Source organism: Culex pipiens, chromosome 3 (assembly GCF_016801865.2).
Source record: "Culex pipiens pallens isolate TS chromosome 3, TS_CPP_V2, whole genome shotgun sequence".
Lineage (NCBI taxonomy): Eukaryota > Metazoa > Arthropoda > Insecta > Diptera > Culicidae > Culex > Culex pipiens.
The window spans coordinates 65,055,517-65,077,177 of NC_068939.1; the positions used below are offsets into that span (position 1 = coordinate 65,055,517).

At 36.8% G+C, this 21,661-nt stretch overlaps 1 protein-coding gene across 19 annotated transcripts in view; it reads left to right on the plus strand.

Annotated features, from left to right (window-relative positions):
• LOC120424979 (transient receptor potential cation channel trpm) overlaps positions 1–21,661 on the plus strand; it is a 226,430-nt gene that overhangs the window by 103,310 nt on the left and 101,459 nt on the right. For all 19 annotated transcript variants that reach the window (XM_052710415.1, XM_052710416.1, XM_052710409.1 and 16 more), the window contains one exon: positions 6,546–6,628. In XM_052710415.1, the coding sequence (XP_052566375.1) occupies positions 6,546–6,628 (83 nt within the window). The remainder of the gene's footprint in view (positions 1–6,545; positions 6,629–21,661) is intronic.

Consider the following 21,661-nt stretch of genomic DNA (forward strand, 5'->3'; position numbering starts at 1 on the left):
TAAGACCAACTTGCGCCATAGCTAAAAAGATAACATCTTTGTCGACTAAAACGTATCAAAAAAATTATGTTTTTCAAAGTTGTTTATTTTGTGCATTTTTGTTGTTGTTTAATAATTGAGATGTTTTTTTAAAAAAAAATTCTGAGAAATGCTAAGCAATACCTACAACTTTATCGAAGACACCAAATCGATAAGAATATCTGTTCTTAAGATACAGATTATTCAATATTATAGCCTGTTGTATGGACAGTTGCCAAAACTGTATGAAAACTTGTATGGACAACGATTTGGGCATAAAAAAGCATCCAAATAAAAAAAAATAGTTTTAAAAAAATTGATTGTTCTTTTTTTTGTAAAAATGTTTATTTAGATCATTTTGTTTAACTGTACATGTTTTTGTAGTTTTTAAAGAACTCTTTAACAAACTAAACTAACTGCGAAATCTAGAAATGCTAGAGTAAAAAAACAATCTGGATCTAACACAAAATTTTACTGTTAGCCTCAATACTGTTGAGCTCTGGTATCAAACCTTGGTAGAATTGCTCCAGAGATTTATGAAGAATCAGTTTCGAGTCAGCTCTAAACATTTTTTTTAATTTAAATGAATTATGGTAAAATTAATTAAAAAAATTAATGCGAAAACGAAGTTGACTTTATAGCTGTTGGCCACCATTGCTAGTACCAACCACTAGTGTCTTCCTTTTATCTACAAGGACTTCGCCGCCCTGGGCTCCTAAGTGTATGAAAGTATGGCACGGAGCGACGGCGCCGAATACCCATATTTACACAAAGAATTTTTAGAGCGCCCGCCGCGGGATTCGAACCATTGACCTCTGGATTGTGAGTTCAGTGCGCGTTCCGATTGATCCACATGGGCGGGACAAAAAAAATTAATGCATTTTTTGTGAAACTATTTGAATTTATGAAGGATAAATTATGTGACGGTTAAATATTACTCCTTATTTGTTGTCATTTGACCTCATTTAATATGGAATATGTGAAATTACGTATTAGAAGAAGTTAATTTACAATTTTTAAGGTGACACAAAATCAGTCAACTTTCCTTGATGTAATGTTATCTGATTTATTCTCTGTGTTTTTGAAGAGACATCCTCGACAGGAAAAAATAAATTTTGACATTCTGAAAATCAATATTGAAATTTAAGATCTCAAATTAATATCAGAAAAGTCTTTGAGAGCATCAATTTGCAAGTCTCAATATCCGCTCTCCACAAAAAAGCTTATCGAAAGATCTTTTATTTACACAGCCATCAAGTGGTACCCACTGCCCTTCCAGAGTGACTAGAGCATTAAATCAAACTCAAACAACCGATTTCGATTTCAATAGAGTCAACAAAACAACACTTGAACTCAATTTGAATTCCATCAACCAATCGTAAAATACTCCTCTCCAATTTCAGCTCTCCAGTGACCTTTCCGTTGCTTTGTTTATTCCCTTGGCTATCGCAGCCCTTCTTCCCTTTTTGTCAGTTAGCACAGTGTTCCTTATACAGCTTACAGCATATAGTGCACGTTAGCAGCATAATGGCACTCTATAAGGCCGAGCGGACTCTCGTGTGGAATTGTAACATGTTGCTTTGCTGGAGAGTTCTCTTGCCTTCTCTGACACACTTTAATTATTTACACTACAAAGGAAATCAACAGGCTTGACTTTTATCCTTTCCACGAGGGGAACAAAAAAAAGGTCATATCCCCATAGAAGTCACTTGCAGTGAATGGGACAAAAAAGGGGTGACATGGTCATTAAAGCCTGCTTCATTTTACATGTATGCATGGGGGAAGTTCTCTTGTGGTTTGTGAAATTTTAAAAGAGTTAGAGGAATGTCTTTCGACGGATTTCATTTGAAATGAAATATTTCAAATTCAAATGAATTATTCTTGGAATCCAGTGAACACAGAAGATGAGTGATTTCCCTTCCACTAAAAAACACCAAATAGTTTTCCCCATGATAGAATAGACGATGTTTGTGGTGTAAATATTCACAACACCACAGCTCTGCTAGTGCACTTCGCGTTGTGTACAAAGGCGTGTTGCTGGAACGCTCTCTCGTTTGTGCTCCGGAAAACACGATGCATTTTCCACCATCATACATGTTTTCCCTCAGTCGTTCATTTCATGCGGTCGGAAAACCACATTCCTTCTTCAACCACATGGGAGGAGCATCATCGTAGTGGTGGGAGATGGTGAAGTGTGAGTGTTTTTTTTTCAGCGCTTTTGAGGGTGCTTGACGTAGCGAGGTGCCATTTGGAGGTGTAATGTGGTAAAACTTGCCTCGTTGAGCGCTGTGCACACGATATTACAATGTTGCACGGTGAAAAATGTCTTCAAATGCCAAACTGAAACAAATTTCAAAAAAGACTAATGAAAACTAAATTCACAAGAGCAGCTACAATAAATTAAACAAGCCAGCAAATAGCATATACAGTCTCTTGAAGGTCCCCAACATCTCGTGCACTTTACACTTTTCCCCTTTTTGGGATGCAAATATATTAAAGTAAAACAAATGCTTGTACAATAACGTGGTTCACGGGTGTCTCAATCAGACTAATTTAAAATTGGTTTTTTTTTATTTGCGTAAATTGTATTATGTTTTTTTGCATGATGAGTTTTTGACATCTAACATCTGAAATATTTAAAAAATCCATATTTTAAGAACAGAATTTCTGATCGATTAGGAGTCTTCGGCAAAAATGTCGGTATATATAAGAAATTGAGTGGTGTCACCCCTGAAGTTTATTTTGGATTTTGATCAATTCACTATAGTTAATTATGCCTTTTTGTACCTTGTTATCTCATCCCATTTTTGGTTGTATTTGTAACACGTAATGTCTACCTCTTTTTTTCAAAAACAATCACAGTAAAAAAATGGTAATACTACATCCGGGAATGATGACAGTTTTTATGTAAAAAAAGTGTAACTTTTCATCAGGAATTGTTGTAATTTGTGTCAGTTTCTGATGAATTTCATATTTTTACACATTATTTTAGGTGAAATTAGTCAGAAACCAAACATGAACTAAAAAAAAGTGAACTAACAATTAGGCCCTTGCAAATAATTTTCAAAGTTACCGACTAACATATCCAAAAGGTCAATATTAAGTAAGGGTCCTAATTTCGGTTCAAAGATCAAAAATCACGAACTCATCGCCGATCGAATCTTTGCCGACTGAAGCGCGCAACCATTCGTGAGCGAACACGACTCGCTAGCTGCAACCGACTTGGTCAACTGCTTCACCCAGCGATACAACAACAAACCATCCACATTAACGATCCCCGGGTCTTTTGTGGTCTCTATTGCAAGTTTCTGCTCTACCCTAGGAGTCCGAAGGTTTGAATGGGGAGAGCACCCAAACCTCTTTCTACTCCAAGGAACCTTCCACCCCAGTGTTTGAACTGACGACCTTTGGATTGCGAGTCCAACCGCCGCCAGCGATTCCACCGGAGTAGGCTTGGTTTGGTGTGTTGTTTGTACTTATGGCATGGAGACGACTCCTACACCTGGAATGACTTAACGGCCTAACAACCAAGGCCGGGACCGACATTTTACTTCCTCATCCGATGGAAGGTGCGATACAAATACTTTGTGAATTGCTTTGCCTTCTCCGTCCGTAGACCAGTGTCACAACCGAATATGTTCCAGAGAGGAGAAAATCTAACAAAATTCCAACGCGGTGCTCGTTTGGCCATCACTACCACAGTTTGCCGTAAATTTGTATTTGTCTTGGTCGAAATTGCTGTCAAATGTGTTGTAAAATATTGTTGATATCATCGATTTCAGGCAATTTCAAAAAGACCAATACAAAGCCGATCGCAGTCTATTTTAAGTCAGTGTTGAGCAACACAGCGCAATCAGCCTCTTTGAGCCAGTCGCTGCACTAGGCGATTCGAGAGAGAGAGAGAGAGAGAGAGAGAGAGAGAGAGAGAGAGAGAGAGAGAGAGGGAAAGCAAAAGAGAGAGTATTCAGTAGCGATTGGTGTGGAAGTGACAAACGGTAGGAAACGGTCAAGGTAGTTTTGCGTCGTTTTCGGTTCACGAGTGAATGAGTCTTTTTGGAGCAATCAGGACCCTTGATTCTGAGCCCTTTTGTAATGTAAGAGTTTATCCCACAATTCTGAATTATTTTTTTTCGAAATATCACAAATGTTTCGTTTTTTACATTGAAAATAGTTTCTAAGAAATTGGTGCTAGAAAATAAAAGGCTGTTTGGATAAGACTTTAAAAACATGGTTCAACCAAAGGTCCAACCTTCTTTTTCTCTAAGGCAATTTAATTGGAAATTTGCAGATTTTTTAACAGGAATAGACAATCATGGACAATTGAAATATTTTTTTTTCAGTTTAAATTCAACTTGTGTTCAAGTGGCTTTATCTCGAAAACATCAAAAATGTGAAGAGTACTTTTCGATTGCAATTTTGATTTTACATTTCAAACTAAGTTCAAAAAATAATTCCGTTTAAAATTATATTTTTCAAAAAAAAAAAAAACTTTTTTTTCAAAGATAACTCGGTGGCAATTTTTTTGCACAAACCTTTGAATGGCTCTAAAGTTAAGGTTTTTGTCCCTAAATCATGTTTAAAAAAACTAAAACTAAACAGTTTGGATAACAAAATATAATTATAAAATCGGCGGTTTAAATGTTTCATTTTTTTTTTCTGAATAGTCCTCATCAATACCTATAACATTGCCAAATACACCAAACCGATCAGAAAATTCCTTCAAAAGATACAGATTTTCGAATATTTACGTACCATTTTTGTATGCACAGCTGTCAAAATTGTATGGACCCTTGTATGGGTGAACCAACGACACGAAATTGCTTATTCGGTTATAGAGAAGGCCTCAAAAATATAAAAAAAAAAAATAATGCATGAGATCATTCGTTGGGTTTCGAACGGCAAAAATAATATCAGTTTTATGTAAAAACACAAGCCGGGAAAACTGTAAGGAGTTTGCTAGGTTATCTGTAATAAATTACTACATTTTATTACTTTCTCTGATAGTTCGCATGCTTTAGAACCAAACTGCGTCATTATCTCAAAATTCTCATATGGTTTATTGGTTGTTCTTAAATTATCATCTGAACCAAAAAAAAAAAAAAAATAATAAAAAAATAGAATCAACATTGTTGAAAAACCAGTCCATTACCATCAATAACCATTAGTTGTTAGAACGTTCAACTTGTGTTCTAAAAGGAATAAAATTCGTACTTGATACCCAATTATATACCAACAAACATAGTTCATATACAAAATAAATTTGCATTTGCTGACAGACCGAATTTATTTTCATCTCTGGCTTGCTTCCCAATCCACATTCAAACCCCTCAGTGACGCACTTATCAAACCGGAAAAATCAAATATTGAATTTCCTCCCCAAACGAATATTAACACGAAATCAACAAACAGCAGATAACGTTGATTTCCGTACCTGTTTTTGTTGATGTTCAAATCACGGAAAAACTCTGCAAAGTGGACTCATCAACTCGAGACCAAAAAATAAATTTACGGCAAAAAGTACTGCCAAAAACCATCCATTTTCACTTTGGGATTTTGGCGGGGGGAGGTGGCAATGGCAACTCAGTTTTGAGCTTTAATAAAACATTGCCAGAGCGACGTGTTGCTTTGCTGCTTGTTTTTGGGTGGATTTACTTTTCAGTTTTTTCGGGAAGCTTTTGGGGATGAGCAAGCATCTTCTATTTGCCAACCGTCAGACAAGTCTTATCTGGGCGTGTTTGCATTGCTTAGAGTGGTTTTGGGGCATTAGACGAATTTTGGTTTGAGCTGCCTGATGTAAAGATTTTGGGGGTTGCGATTAAAATTTGTTTAGAGATTACAATTTTATGTAACTTTTTTAAGAATCGCTTTCAAATAAGATTTTATAAATTCTGTTCAATTTTTCCTCAAGCATGAAATCATCTCAACTTTCAGAGCTCGTCAACTCTATAATCTTGATCAGCCTCACCTGCATGCATTCTTTTTTAAGCCTTTCTATGATTTCCTGCATTTCCTAGTAACACAAGCCAGCTTACTCTAATAAATTGTAACCAGAGTAGTCATTCAACAGTGACATATGGGATGCCCCACCATCATCATCCGAGAGTTCTTCTTCCTTGGAACGAAACGTGAAACGCCAACTAGTACGAACTGCACACGTCCGCATACGTAACTGGAAGCGAATGGTGCAGCAAATTGCATTTGCGGATTTGCAGAACTCTCTCCCCCGCCCGACTACGAATGCAACTTCAGTAGCACAAAAGTAGCTGAGCTGTAGATCTAATCCGGTGTTGCATTCGTGGAAGCTTCTTCACCCAGCAGCTCAGATGTGCCGGCTTGTTCACGCGCCGTGTTTGGGAAATCACATGCACAACTGCAATAAATCAACTCACATACATACATACAAATACCCGCAAGATATATAATCTTATACAGTCGAACGCTGGGCATGAATCTAACATACCAACAACTGATTCTGAAATTTTTAAAAATTTACTGATTTGTCGTTTTTGTTTCCTTTTGCATTCTAGCGCACTGCACGGAGTTGGATCGAGGCGAATTTCCAGAAGCGCGAGTGCATCAAGTACATCCCTAACCTTAAAAATGAAGATGTGTAAGTATTACATGCAAACCGTACCGAAAATGTTTTTAATTTTATTTTCATAGTCAGACCACTTCTGCGGCATTCATTTCTCGTAAAAACGTATATTGTTTGCAACGTTACATTATCCATATTTGGGAGGCTACGATTCCTAAAACATAAAAAATATATACATTTTCAGTTTGGGAAGAGTGGGCCAACTTAACCACTATAGCCTGTTTTTCGAAAACGAGTGTGTAAAGCCCCGATGTAATCTTTTTAGAGGTGAGATAGAGCCTTTTATACAAAATGAATTGCTGGGCCGGATTAAAACTTTAAGTTGAAAAAAAAAGTTGAAAACTACCTAGCATAATTTTTTCCTGAATTTGTAATTGAAATTTTTTTTTCGTACGGTAATTAAATATATTTGAGGAGAACAAAACGTTTCATAACTTGAGTAATGCATGATCTATATCTATATATATTAGGGTGGGTCATTTTTTTCGAAAGTGCTCGGATCCGGCTGAAATAAAGACCATATTGTAGAGGGGACCCATAGGGACTCTCATACCAAATTTGAGCTCATTTGGTTGAAAACTGGCTTGTCGCTCGGGGGTTAAAGTTTACATGGAAATTACTATGGGAAATGCGTGATTTTACTTCAAACGCTCCTACAAGCTAAGCGACAAACTTTAACCCACACTTACACTAGGTAGCCGTGTCGGGGGTGGTCCAAGGAACATTTTTCTCTAAGGGTTCATGGTCATCCGTTCAACCCTGAGCTTGCGCAAAGCCGAAACATCCGGTGACGCCGGATTTCTGCAAAATCTCAAGTTTAACGGTCGACGCATGCTACGAAACTATGATTGACGCATCGGAAACACGACGCCAAACGTCAACACAATTACTCACCAAAATATACAAACCCCCCGTTGGAGCTTAACCATTGGCTAGTGGCCGCAGTGTTTACCGAGAATACTTCACATCATTGCGTACATGCACTTCCGGTAAATAGCGGGATGAGGTGATACGTTCCGCAACAATTTGGACTGAGACCAACGGCATGGGAAGCGTTTGTTGCGAGGAATGTCTGTGCGAGATCAGAAGTGAATAATGGCGATTGGACAAGATCCATCAATGGAGGAATAAGGAACCTACAGCCTTGTTCAACCCGGCGGCGGACAGTTGACCTCCTTTGCAAATCACATGTCGATGCACTTCCGGCATCGCTGGAGGCAAATGTGCCGTGTGAGAATTGACGAGGAATCGACCACGAATGCCGCCATCCAAAAGGTCAAGCGAGAGCAGATGCAAGTGCTGGGGGAAGTCGAGGAAGATGTTTAGAAACTAATCCGCTCGAAAGACAATAAAATAAATCACTTTTGTAGAAGGTGTTTAAGAATAAACTGCTTAAGCTTAATAATTTATTTCAATCAAAAAATAATGATATCATTCGTAAATTCTATTCCGGACTGCCGATGAAGCTATCCGCGTCGGCATGGTCGCCTTCCTCCCCCTTAAGGTATAATCCCCCTACAGCTCCCGTTTCCAGGATGCTCAGGTCTCCGACCGCTGCCGGTTGTTCGCGCATTTTGTCCACGATGTTAGGCAGCGAGCGGTCAATGATGACGGTGTTTCTCTTTGCGTTTTTACGACATGACTGATCATCGTTTCCGGGAGGTTCGTAGAGTGGTGGTCTCAATAAGTTCAGGGACCTGTTCCGGCTGAGGTGTTTCCTAAATATCTGCGAAAATAAAAGTGACGGTTATTTTTAGCTTTTTAAGTTCTAGGGACAATTGATTGAACTTACCGATTCGAGACTTTCTTTTTCGCAATCTGCCTTTCTTTCCCCCAACTTGAAGCTTTTTTCGGTTGATGCTGCTTATGGTGTCTGTGGGTACGCTCTAAGATTTTGCCGTTCTGGCTCGTCAGGTCACTTTCTTTTGCAGCACACTTCCGGACACTGACTGAAATCGACGGCGAACCGTTGTTTCGTGCTTCAACTTTAGTATGTTGACGTTTGGCGTCGTGTTTCCGATGCGTCAATCATAGTTTCGTAGCATGCGTCGACCGTTAAACTTGAGATTTTGCAAAAATCCGGCGTCACCGGATGTTTCGGCTTTGCGCAAGCTCAGGGTTGAACGGATGACCATGAACCCTTAGAGAAAAATGTTCCTTGGACCACCCCCGACACGGCTACCTAGTGTAAGTGTGGGTTAAAGTTTGTCGCTTAGCTTGTAGGAGCGTTTGAAGTAAAATCACGCTTTTCCCATAGTAATTTCCATGTAAACTTTAACCCCCGAGCGACAAGCCAGTTTTCAACCCAATGAGCTCAAATTTGGTATAAGAGTCCCTATGGGTCCCCTCTACAATATGGTCCTTATTTCAGCCGGATCCGAGTACTTTCGAAAAAAATGACCCACCCTAATATATATATAAAAATATATAAAAAAATTCTACGGTTTTGTTCGAACGCGAATCAGTTCAATACGAAGCGTCGGATCGAGGTGCTCGTTGTTACGTTGAGTTCGTATAAGTCCATGGAATGTTCTCACGCCAAAAAGTGACAACTTTGGCCACCCTGGAACCGACTCCGGAAAATCTGCAGATTGTATGGGAAAAGTTACGTAAAATCAAATTTTGATCACAGGAGGCTGAATAAGAAAACAAGTAAAAAACTTCAATAAAAGAAAAAAGACAAGACGAAGTTTGTCGGGTTTAGCTTGTTTAGTATAAACAAACTTATACATATTTTTCAGTGAAAACATATGAGAGTAGTTGTCTTTATAGCTGTCGGCCACTATTGCCAACCACAAGTGTCTTTCTTTTATCTACAAGCACTTCACCGCCTTGGGATCCTAAGTATTTAAAAGAATTTTGTGGCGCCGTCCGATGAGTGTAGATAGTCTTCAATATTATTCTATGATTCACTTCAAACAGTTGATGGCGTAAATTGAGGGTAGGGGGATAATTTTTTAAGAATGTGTCCATGTGGTTTATGGATGGACCTTTGGAAGGTATTTTTGAACGATTTTTTGTCTTGTGCAAAGTTGTGAGATAACAAAAAAATACCGTTTTTTACTGGACTTTTTATTACTTTAAGTTTTATTCCCAAAAACATTATTGGAAGAAAAAAATTATAAGAAAATATAAAATAATTAAACAAACATCAAACAAAATTATATTCGGTACAAAATTAAATTTGCGTTTTTCAGTTATTGGCAAAAAATGTTCTAAAATTTGTTTTTCTTAAGGAGGGGCCATTCATAAACCACGTTAAAACTTGCAGGGGGTTCAAGCTTAATACATTTGTTTTTTGAAATGGAAAAAAGCTCAATTCAAAATCGTTTTTTTTTTCGGGGAAAAATTTAAAATATTGGCAAACAAAATTTAAAAAAGATTGGATGCAGAATGAAATTTGCTATCAAAAATTAAAAAAAAGATTATGTCAAACAAATTTTCAAGACTAACATTTCAAAAGGGCCAAACATTCAATATTACGAAACGAAGTTGACTTTATAGCTGTCGGCCACCATTACTAGTACCAACCACAAGTGTCTTCCTTTTTATCTACAAGGACTTCGCCGCCCTGGGCTCCTAAGTGTATGAAAGTATGGCACGGAGCGACGGCGCCGAATACCCATATTTACACAAAGAATTTTAGAGCGCCCGCCGCGGGATTCGAACCGGCGACCTCTGGATTGGAGTCCAGTGCGCGGTCCGATTGATCCACACGGGCGGGACATTCAATTATACGCCCTTTTGAAATATTAGTCTTGATTAAAAAAAATATTAAAACATTGTTTTCGAAAAGATAGGAAAATTTCACAAATGTTTCAAAGGGGAAATATACCCATTTTAATCACTCTAAGCCGTTCGACCAATTCTCATCACTTTTACCGTTTTCCGCTATTTAATCAACATTTTCAGATGTATCAACAATAGAGAGTTGCTTGCTCACTTTTATTTGAGCTATTTATTTGGAACAGTCAAAAACACTTTATAAAAGCTGTAATTAATGATCGAAGAGCTGATAGGCCGATAATAGAAATAGGCTGAGAAAGGGCATAGTTCCCCTAATTTAATATTGAAAATCGAACCATTATTTGCTGAGATATTGACATTAAAAATTGTGGTTTGTTTGGGTGAGACTTAGCAAACATCAATTTTCATGTTTTTTGAATATTTGCATGGCAATATCTCAGCAACTAAGGGTCGTATCAACAAAGTTTTAAAGAGCAAAATATAGAGAATTTTCTCAGCTTTTCAAAAATATTTTTTTCAAAAGTGAGCGAACATCGGCACTTATTTAAAAAAATGAATAACTGTGACTATTTTCAAAAAAAATACAGAAAAATATAACTTAAATACGGTGCACTTCATCAAAATTTCACTAAAGTACTTTGTGATTGAAAAAATTAGTATTGATTCAAAAATTCATAACTCGGTCAAAGATTTTTTGCCTATTCTGGAAATTTCTGAAAAGTTGGCATTTTATGTCCCCTAAAACATATCAGAAATTAAAAAATATCAAAATAGAGTTTTTTGCAAATCAAGTTTTAGTGACAAAAAGTAAAATTATAAATCATCATTTTTATATCGTGTATCATTTTTTCAAGTTTAGTCCTTATCCATACCCAAAACTTTGCCGAAGACATCAAATCGATCAAAAAATTCCTTCAAAAGATACAGATTTTAAATATCATAGACCATTTTTGTATGGACTGCTGCCAAATTTATATGGAAAATTATATGGACAAACCTGGGTGATGAAAAGAGAGTATGCGTAACGTGATTTTCGAATGATCCCACTTTGTTTACATCTACGAAGTAGAAGGCTGTTCAAGCACAAGCATGACTTTTTTCTTACTCGTAACTGAGCTGTTTTTTAATCAGTAGTATGTGTTTTATTTTGTCTAGTTTTTGATAAAAAATTGTGTGTGTTTTCAAGTTTCGATCGGTTAGATGAGGTGTTTCTTTTTTACGGGTGACGAAGAACTGCTGCAAATGTGTAAATTCTCGAAGTTGATGCTGAAGCATTCAAACAGAGAAGATTTTCACTAAACCAGTGGGGTTTCAAACGGAATCAAACAAAAAAGACAGCTTCTGGATGGATACAACCACATCGACTCCATAAACAACTTTCATTCATAATTATAAAAAAAAAGAACGATCTCGCCTTCAACTTTCTTAAGACTCGACTTCAACTCCAGGTCCTCAAAAGCCACACATTTTACATTCTTGCAAAAAAAAACAATTTTTTAATGATCGATAACAATACTCTCTATTTTTGGCGAATAGTAAATTGGTTCCACTTTGACAGTTCAAAATTGAGGCCGTTTTGCGAACCACTATTCAGTACCCAGGGACAAACTAATGATGCAAAATGACTTTTTTGGGCATACCGAAGGCAACAAAAAAGAAACGGATTAAAAAATACAAAAAAAAACGATTTTTTTTTTAAGTTTAAATTTAGTAAACGTGTTTTTTTCTGAGTGTCATAGTTAGTCCTCACTTTGCAGCTCGCAATATCTCGAAAAATATTGATTCAATTTCACTGTTAAAAATAAACTTTGGTGAACTTTTTTGCTCATTTCACTCAAAATATTTTTTTTTTGAAAACATACGCTGATTTTAAGTGAAAAAATCAGAAATTTAGTTGTTCCCTGTATCTATTTTTTTCTTAAAATGATAGAACCATCCAACTGATTACGACTATCAACTTTGCCGAAGACACAAAATTGTTCAAGCAATCCCTTCTCAATATACATTTTTTTAAATATCCACGTGCCCATTTTATATGAGCAGTTCGCAAAAAGTGTATGGAGTCACTGATTTTGAAAATATTCGCATCAGTGGCTAAAGTGCTTGAAAATCTTTTTACAAACTCATTTTTTGGGCTTTGGGCTTAGTTGGCCCACCGGAACAAATTCCTGAATGCCAACGAAAAAAGTAATATTTTTAAACTCAAGTACACATTAACCGGGGAAATTGTTCTTCTAAACTTCCAAAATTGTAGCTTGAATCAATTTGATTGGTTAAACCAAGTTAAAACATTCTTACAAAGTTGCAAATCTCTTTATAGACACAAATTTTCATCAAAATTTTACAACTCTGTCCTTATTAAATACTGAGCTTATAAGCAATCAAATGAAATATTTAATATAAACCCACTTTTTCTAAGAACATTGCACAAATCTACCACAACGGACACCTCCCGACTACACCAGAGAACTAGCAATGCCTTTTTCTCCAAGAAAGAAAACGTGCCCCAACGGAAAGTCGGTCTCAATATCACTTATTTTCCGGTGCACTTGGAGCCGTGTCTACTCGAGTCACGTCGAAAAAGAAGTTTCCCAGACAAATAGACCAAGTGCCCTATAAATGTGCAACCTGCCGGCCTGGGTGGCATAAAATGTGCACAAGGCCACCTCCACCACACTATCGACCACAGTCCAACCCCCGAGGACCGTGGGAAAAATTATTCACTTTATGAGTTTGGCCTAGTTTGCCATTCTCGGACCAGAATAGACCCCGGTGTGTGGCTTCCGGTCCTGAATTTCCGCTTTCCGGTGAGAAAAGGAGCGGGGGTTGAGGTCAAGGGGGCTCGTTATTGCAAAATCGATAGTCTCCGACCTCTGCAGTTGCGAGTGCAGCGTTGGAATCGTTTGGGAGTGTGCTGGCCACCTTCAGGACACTTAAGGGAGGTCGCGCGCGCAATCTTACAAGTGGGATTGCAAATCGTGGTCATGACGCCGGGAAAGGTCGTTACCAACGGAACCCGGGCTATTTCCAATTCAAATCAGCAGCACCAAGGATTCTCCTCCTGGCAGTGTGATAACTCTTTGTTTGTTTGCCAACTGGGACGGGACTCTGCTGCGTACGTGTATGACTGTAAGAACTTGCTCCTTGGAGCTGACATATCGGTGTGCTCTTACTATTTGAACAATGCGAAACCCCCCGAGAAGTTCCACACTGCAGCAGTGTTTGGTTGATGTTGGAAACAGAAGTTGTGCGTTTGATCTTTCATGAATTGCAATCGTGCAGTGCGATGGGAGCTTCCGAGAAGTGTTCCCATCGTTTCAATTCTTGCTCTTCATTTCTAACTATTACTGTTGATACTGTTGAACGAATGGGTTATCGGATGTCTGTGCTGAGCTGGAAATTTAATTTTGAGCTTGATTTGATACAAACCATTTGCTTTGAAGGTTGACATTGTTGCACAGCAATAGTTGCAACATATAAACAAAAAAGTTTATTTCGAACACTTTTGAAGCCAACAAATAAAACCAGATGTGATTTAAAACCTCACGGGCCCGTGCGAACGGTTTGGATATAACTTGGTTTTAACTTAAAACCTTTTCGTTAAAACCGGCTATAACTCGCCCGTGCGAACGGGGTATTAGTTTAACACTGGCACGCCCAACGCATGTCCTACTTGCACAGACGCCCAAGCCTCCCAAAAAAGGTGGAACGGTAACTTCAACTCGCTGGTTCTCGGGCATTACTCATCCAATCAGGACGATTCTTGTTTCCAGTGATTTGCAAGAATGTCTAGATGATCTTAAAATTTGCAGAACTTGATTTGAACAAATTTGTAATTTCTGCGACCGAAAACATCGTTCCATCTCGCGAATGTTTTTGATCGCAAAAATTAAAGATTTGATCAAATTAAGTTCTGCAAAGTTCTAGAATCATCTAGACATCCTAACAAATCACTGGAAAAAAATAATCATCTTGATTAGTTGAGTTATGCCCGAGAACCAGCGAATTGAATTACCGTTCCAACTTTTTTTTAGCCTTGGGCGTCGGAATGTTAATTTGTTTTCTAAGTAAGGAGGTTCGATAGACATAGAAAAAAATGACCCCCTGCTCCACAGAGGGAAAACGGTTTGTTGGGCTTTTTTGAGCATCTGTTCAAATTTTAAGCGGAATTGGTTGAGATTAACCCATTGATACCTGAGCCTAAAATTGGTGAAAAATATGATTTTCATACCAAAATGACTTTTTTAAATCGCTGATTACTTTTCAGGATCGAGTTTTACAGCTTTGGTATGTTCTACAAAGTTTTAGAGCATTAAATTATCAATGATATTCTCACTTTTGGGAATATTTGGATGGAAGTAGCGTACCATGCAGACAAAACCGTAAGGAAATTGAGTTTTCCGTACATTTTTTCGATTTTTCCCATACAAACTTCATCTTCGAGTAGACCGATTTTGCTCATATTTGGCCCAGCGTTCTAAAATAGCTCAAGGAACAATATTCAGCTTGTAGAGCGAAGTTTTGCGAAAAAGTCCCATATTCTGGGCACCCTAATACACAGTATACATAATCGCTATTATCACTTAAATTTGAATACCATAAACGTACATTCAATAATTTAAAGAAACTTTTTATTTTAATGATTTCTTTTTGAAAAAATACTTTCAAATATTTTGAAGCAAGACTAACATTTCAAAAGGGCCAAACATTTTAAAGTACACCTATTTGAAATACTAGTCTTAATTATATATTTTTTAATATTGTTTTCGAAAAGATCAGAACATTTCACGAAAATCGGACCATAAGTTGCTAAAATATCGACATTAGAAAATGGTGGGTTGTTTGTGTGAGTCTTAGAAAACATCAATTTTTATATTTTTAAATCTTTGCATGGCTCAACAACTTAGCGTCGTATCAACAAGAAAAAATAAAAACTGGGTAATTCTTCGCCAACTCACACAGCAGTTGCCCCGACCCCTCTTCGATTTGCGTGAAACTTTGTCCTAAGGGGTAACTTTTGTTCCTGATTACGAATCCGAGGTCCGTTTTCTGATATCTCGTGACGGAGGGGCGGTACGACCCCTTTCATTTTTGAACATGCGAAAAAAGAGGTATTTTTCAATAATTTGCAACCTGAAACCATATGGAGCCAACTCCAATTCAAAACATGGTTCCGAAATTTGTTCGCATCAGTATCACCACCTAGCGTGGATGCCTGAAGTTACTACACTGTTAACTTTGAATATTATACAAGATATACACACACACACACACACACACACACTACAGGTCACGCGCACTAATCTGATTTAGAATAAGTAGCATAATTTTTGAATTGACCGTTGCTGCTGGTTTATTTTTGTTTTCAACATATTCCCTAGCGTAAACGAGTTGCATACATTGTGTAAATATTTAAACAGTCTCCTTAAATAGGGTTGGCGGTAATTGATATGAAAAATTACGTATGTTTATAAATTAAAATTTCTAAAATTCTTTGGGAGGGATAATGCGTGTTGCAAGCTTTTTTTTATCTTTCCGTAAAATAAGTGTTTCGGTGTTACTCAACAGATGGCCAGTTGGCCTGGCTTCTGCCCCAGTCAGACCCGGTGGCTTTTTTCGAGTCAAGATTTGTCTTATCCGTCGGATGGGGAAGTGAACATTGGTTCAGACCTATTCTAGATCGTTAGCTTAGTCCAGGTAGGCAGTTGGACTCACAATCCAAAGGTCGTCAGTTCGAATCCTATCGAGAGGAATGCATCAACCACCATACGGTAGATTAAGTAACGTTTTACCATTCGTTAACATGTTGAAGTAGTTATTGATATACTGATCAAACATATTGACACAAAATCTGATGACCTAAATTTGTACACCTATGTTTGACAGTTGACAGGCGAAAAAACATTCACTTTGGGGACAGGAAACTTTGCCGTTCTCAAGCAAACTTTTAAAATAATATCCGGCAATTTTGGGAAAGGTCGGTTTCTCTTGACAACGTTGGCAAGCCGGATTTTTTTTAATTTGGCCACTGTTTGACGGATTTCTTGGCTGTATTTTGCAAGAGGAATCGGTCCACCGGTGGACAGATTTCTTTTCAGGAGGAAATGGGAACTTGGGACAAGTTTGTTAACAATGTCCAGCAAGAGGAATCCGTCCAACGGTGGACGGATTCCTCCTGCAAAACAATGCACAGAAAGCCGTCCACTGGGGAACCAGTTCTCTTGCCAACTTACAACTATTCTTGAACGCCCAACTGTTTTGAGCCAACATCACGTGCATGATGAAATTACATGCTATTCCTCTTTACATTCATAATAAAATTATGCTGCAAAAGTATTCAAGAAAAAACGAACCGACTTACGCAGGTAGTTGTACTGTATACTGTTTACAAACATTATACGAGGCTTTTTTGACGTTATACCACTGTGGCGTACACAGTCAGCAGCGAACAGGATAACAGGCAACAAATGGGAAATCAAAGTGAGACCAGAAAAAAAATCTTTTGTTCGAGCTTGCCTCTATATGCTGAAACGGTGATGAGATAGAAATGTGGTGTTTCAAAACTTTTTTTTCGTAAAATCGCGATAACTCGTGATGTTTATAAAAAAAAACCCCTTATGTTTATAAATCAATTTTTTTGTAATTGTCTGCTCTACAACTTTGTAGATCATTGTGACGCTCAAAAAATAACCCTGCAAAGTTAGAAAAAACACGAAATTTTAAAATGAAAAATTTTGTTCTATATAAATGAAAAAATGACCCTTCTGGGTCAATGTAGGTTTGAAAAGTACATTAAGAGGCAGTATTTGTAAATATTGCTCGGTTTCGTTAAACTGAATTTAATACAGAATATTTTAGAGTGATGATCAATTTTCTTCGAATAGAAATTCCGAGTATATTATTTTTTGACTCGAGATGCCTTTACTAGAAACTTTTCACAATTAGTCAAAAAAAATTGTTGGTTTTCCCGAGAAACAAGAACAAAAAATGTGACTCCTTTATCTATTGCCACCATTCTAACAATATAAAGTTACCAACAATGCAATCATATAATTTCATCGCCATCACAACGGCAAACTCTGGCTTGCCTTTTCCAAGTGCCAACTGGTAGACATTAGCACTCTCGTTAGTAACTTTTAGCATCCTCAATCCTTGCCCCGAGATCCTTCGGAAGCAACCATCTCCTCCATCCAAAATGGGATACAGAAGATCTCTGCTCAAGAGATCCACCTTACAACTCTGCTTGGCTGAGCTGCGCGTCAGGACGTGACTACATCCCGATGAGTTTAATAAAGTGACACATTCATCACACCAACGAAGAGAAGCATTTAATTAAACTTCTTGGAGATGTTCTCACGATCCAACCGACGACGTCGTCACGGTTTTAAAGCACGTTTAACTTGAAAGTAACATTCTTATTAAATTTTCCTCTGGGAAAGTCGAGCAGAGGGGTGATGGTGGTCAAGTAGGGTGTCAACTAGCTGGTGTGCAGCAGTTAAGCTGCTGACTTTGCCCAGTAAGACGACCTGGGTGAAAAAAGTTCACCTGTCATTCCCTTTGTGGAGAACGGAAAAAAAACGGGGGGCAAATAGAATAAAGCAAACTTTTCCCCGCAGCATTTTTTCTCTCCAAGTTGAAAGGGCTAGGAAAAGTCGACGGAGAAAAAATCCCTTCAGCTGTAGTGAGAAGTATGTTTGCCCAGCATCGACCAACTTTTGACCTGGTTGTGCAGGCCGCTTTGTGCGAAATGGAGATGCTGGCAGCGATTTCAATTAGTGATTACTTCTGCGAAAAAGGTAATTGAAATGCTGTTTTGTAAATGTTTTGGTTTTGTGAGCTTTGTTTGAAACTGTTTGTTTGAAAATTATAAATTGTTTAATTTTCTTTGAAAATTTGTTTTATTAGCTTAAAAGCGTGATGACTTTTGACCTTTCTAAACAAACGAAAAAAAAAATCGAGGTCTTATTAAGTTAATTTATGAACGATCTTATTGCCTTTCCACAGTATGGAAGGCAAAAAATACAACAATTTCTTGGCAACCAGTTTTGCCTCTCAAAAAACAAAGTTGAATGCATCAAGTGGGAAAAACAAAGCACCTCTTTCTTTGATGCCAAGTTTTCCCATCAAATTAATGACCTCCCCTGGTAGAATCTCTGCCATTTTTTGCTCCCCCCAGGAGACCATTTAGACCGGCCTCTGGCAAGCACACACTTCAACAAGTTTTTCGCTGGCGAGTCCTGGTCCAGGGTTATCCCCCGATTCAGTGATCCGTCACGCTTGGTGAATTTTTAAGCAGATTTCTCCGAAAGAGGGTCGCTCGAGTTGGGATTTAGCATTTAACTACATTTCTTTCTTCTAGAGGGTCGGACATTTGTGAGAACGCCCACGCGGTTTTTTTTTTCGAGGAAAAGTGGGTCCTGACAAATGATTTGCTTCTTTATTTGCGAAATAGATTTTTCTTTCTTTGTTGGGTTCGTCTAAACAAACAGAAAAAAAATCTTCCCAACAGATTTGAAGGATCACTTCCTGCTGACAGGGGATGAAATGGGGAGTCATGGATAGTGTAGCCGAAAGAAGTTTTCAATCTTTTCCAGACGGGCCCCGACGACAGTCTCGTGGTTGGGGAAAAAACAGTCAGTGCATGAATAACAATTTTACTTCGAGTTTTCCCATGCAATATCTCTCACGTGTGAGCAAGACAGTGGCAGTTTCCGGGGAAAGCGACCGAGGAAAACGGAAATCTGGGCATAATGGGATCCCATTTGAATAATGGACCCAAAAGGACTGTTTTGTTGAGCACTCGAGGACTAATATTGATGTCTCTGGCACTGGTTTTCGGAGGAATGAAAATGTTTCCACGTGTGAGCAATGATAAGCTGAGGATGGTTACATGGGTGATTGATGATTGTCACCTTTGATCCGTAAGGAGCTGAAATGTTGAGGGTTGAAATTTTAAGTGAAAATTTGTTTCAAGATAGCGATGCAGCAGTTTTTTTTTTGCTGAGACGTTGAGGGATTTTAACCGATGGAAGTTTTACTTATAATCACTTTTGAAAATATAATTGCAAAAAAATATTATGAAAATTGATAACTGTATATATTTTGCATCGAAAAAGTATTGATTTTGATTTAAAATAAACTGTTTTTGCAATTCTGTTTCGAAAATATTTACTTTTTCTATAATTCTGTTGTGACGAAATGGCCTTCTTATCATCATCAAAAATAACAGTGCTGAAAAGTTCATTATTGCACTCATATGAGTGCTTAAAAAAAGGAACCTTTCTGAACTTGTATTGAAAAAAAAAAAAACTTTTCGACACTGTTTTGGTTTTTGAATTGATCAAACCCACGGACCCCAAACATAAGCCGGGAAATCAACGATTCAATGAAGAGCAATTTTTGCAAGAATGAGCAATTTTTTGGTAATTAAGTTTTTGTACTTTTCGTACTTTTTACTATGACCAAAGAAGTCATTTTGCATAATTGGCTTAAAGGTTGCCAAAATTATATGGAGACTTGTATGGAAGACTGTTAAAATATTGAAATATTCAAAAATCTTTATCTTAAGAATCGATTTTCTGATCGATATGATGTCTTCGGCATAGTATTAGGTGTTGCTTAGGACTTCTCAAAAGAAATAGTTATTCTAAAAAAATACCCACAAAACACCACACAATTTTTGATTGCGCCGGATAACCTTTTTTCGAAAATCTTATTTTTGAATGTTAAAAATATTTGTTTGCTTCAATATTGAGTATCAAAATTCCCGGAAAGCTCGACCAAATTTCACGGGAATTGAGAGGCACAAAAATTGCCAATTTCCTGGTAAAATTGTCCCAGAATTTATTATAATGCATTACCAAGCTAGATAATTAACGTTTTCAGGTAAAAAATCACGTTTTCAACAAAAAATATTTCATTTCGATTGCAAATTAAATTTACAATTCATTTTATGTTTATTTTTTTAAATAATGGACAATTAGAAAAATTGGCAACACTGTCAAATGAATTTAGAACAACTTGTGCTAAAAAATGTTTTGTCTTCTGAAATACATAAAAAATATTAAGAAAATTCAAAAATGAATGTTTTTTCCACCCAGTTTTTGTGTGAAAAATCCAATTAATAAAATGGGTAGATTCCATACATTTCAAATGTAATTAAAAAAGTTTTGAAAATACTTAAAATTTTCACAAAACTACGCATTTTCGAAAAAAATACTTAAAATCTAAGTATTTTTTCAATATGGGTATCAAATGATCATAACATTTTCATCCATTTCGAAATTCATCAAAAAAAATTGAAAACACTCAACATTTTCATAAAACTACGTATTTTTGAAAAAATACTCAAAACTTTAGTTTTGTTACAATCCCTAGTAACATTTTTAAATTAACAGGTTTTATCATGGTTCTGAAAACCCTCATACGGCCTAAATAGGCTTTTATGGCCTACTTATATCCTAAAATGTTACTAGGGTGGGTATCAAATGAGCGGGATGTTTTGATACATCCATGTTTTTTACATACATGTTTTGGAAGCAATTTCACAAATTTTTGAAAATACTAAAAAAAAATCACAAAACTACGTATTTCAAAAAATACTTAAAATTTCTGTTTTTTTACAATATGGGTGCATATTAAAAAAAATGTGTTAAAACTTTCGAAATGTATAAAAAAAACGATTGTTGGTTACGCAGATTGTAAAAACCTCAAATTTTAAAGTATTTTTTCGAAAATACGTAGTTTTTTGAAAATTTTCTATACTTTCCAATTGTTTTGTTATTGCTTTCGAAATTTATGAAAAAATCCTGAAAATTAGAGACGCCTATTGTAAAACCTATTTTTATTTGTATTTTTTCGAAAATACGTAGTTTTGTTAAAATTTTGAGTATTTCCCATTTGAGCAATTCTCTAAGATTAACCGGAAATGGATTTTATTTGTATTTTTTGATTTGGCTCAAACTTTGTGAGGGCCTTCCCTATGACCAAATAAGCTATTTTGTGTGATTAGTTCATCCATACAAGTCTCCATACAATTTTGGCTGCTGTCCATACAAAAATGGTACGTAAATATTCAAACAGCTGTAACTTTTGAGTGAATTTTCTGATCAATTTGGTGTCTTCGGCAAAGTTGTAGGTATTGTTGAGGACTTTTGAGAAAAAAATAGATGCAGGGAAAAAAAATGCAGATTTTTTAATCAACTTTTTTTTCACTAAAACTCAATTTCCCAAAATACGTATTTTTTGATTTTCGAGATTTTTTGATATGTTTTAGGGGACAAAAATCCGCAACTTTTGAGC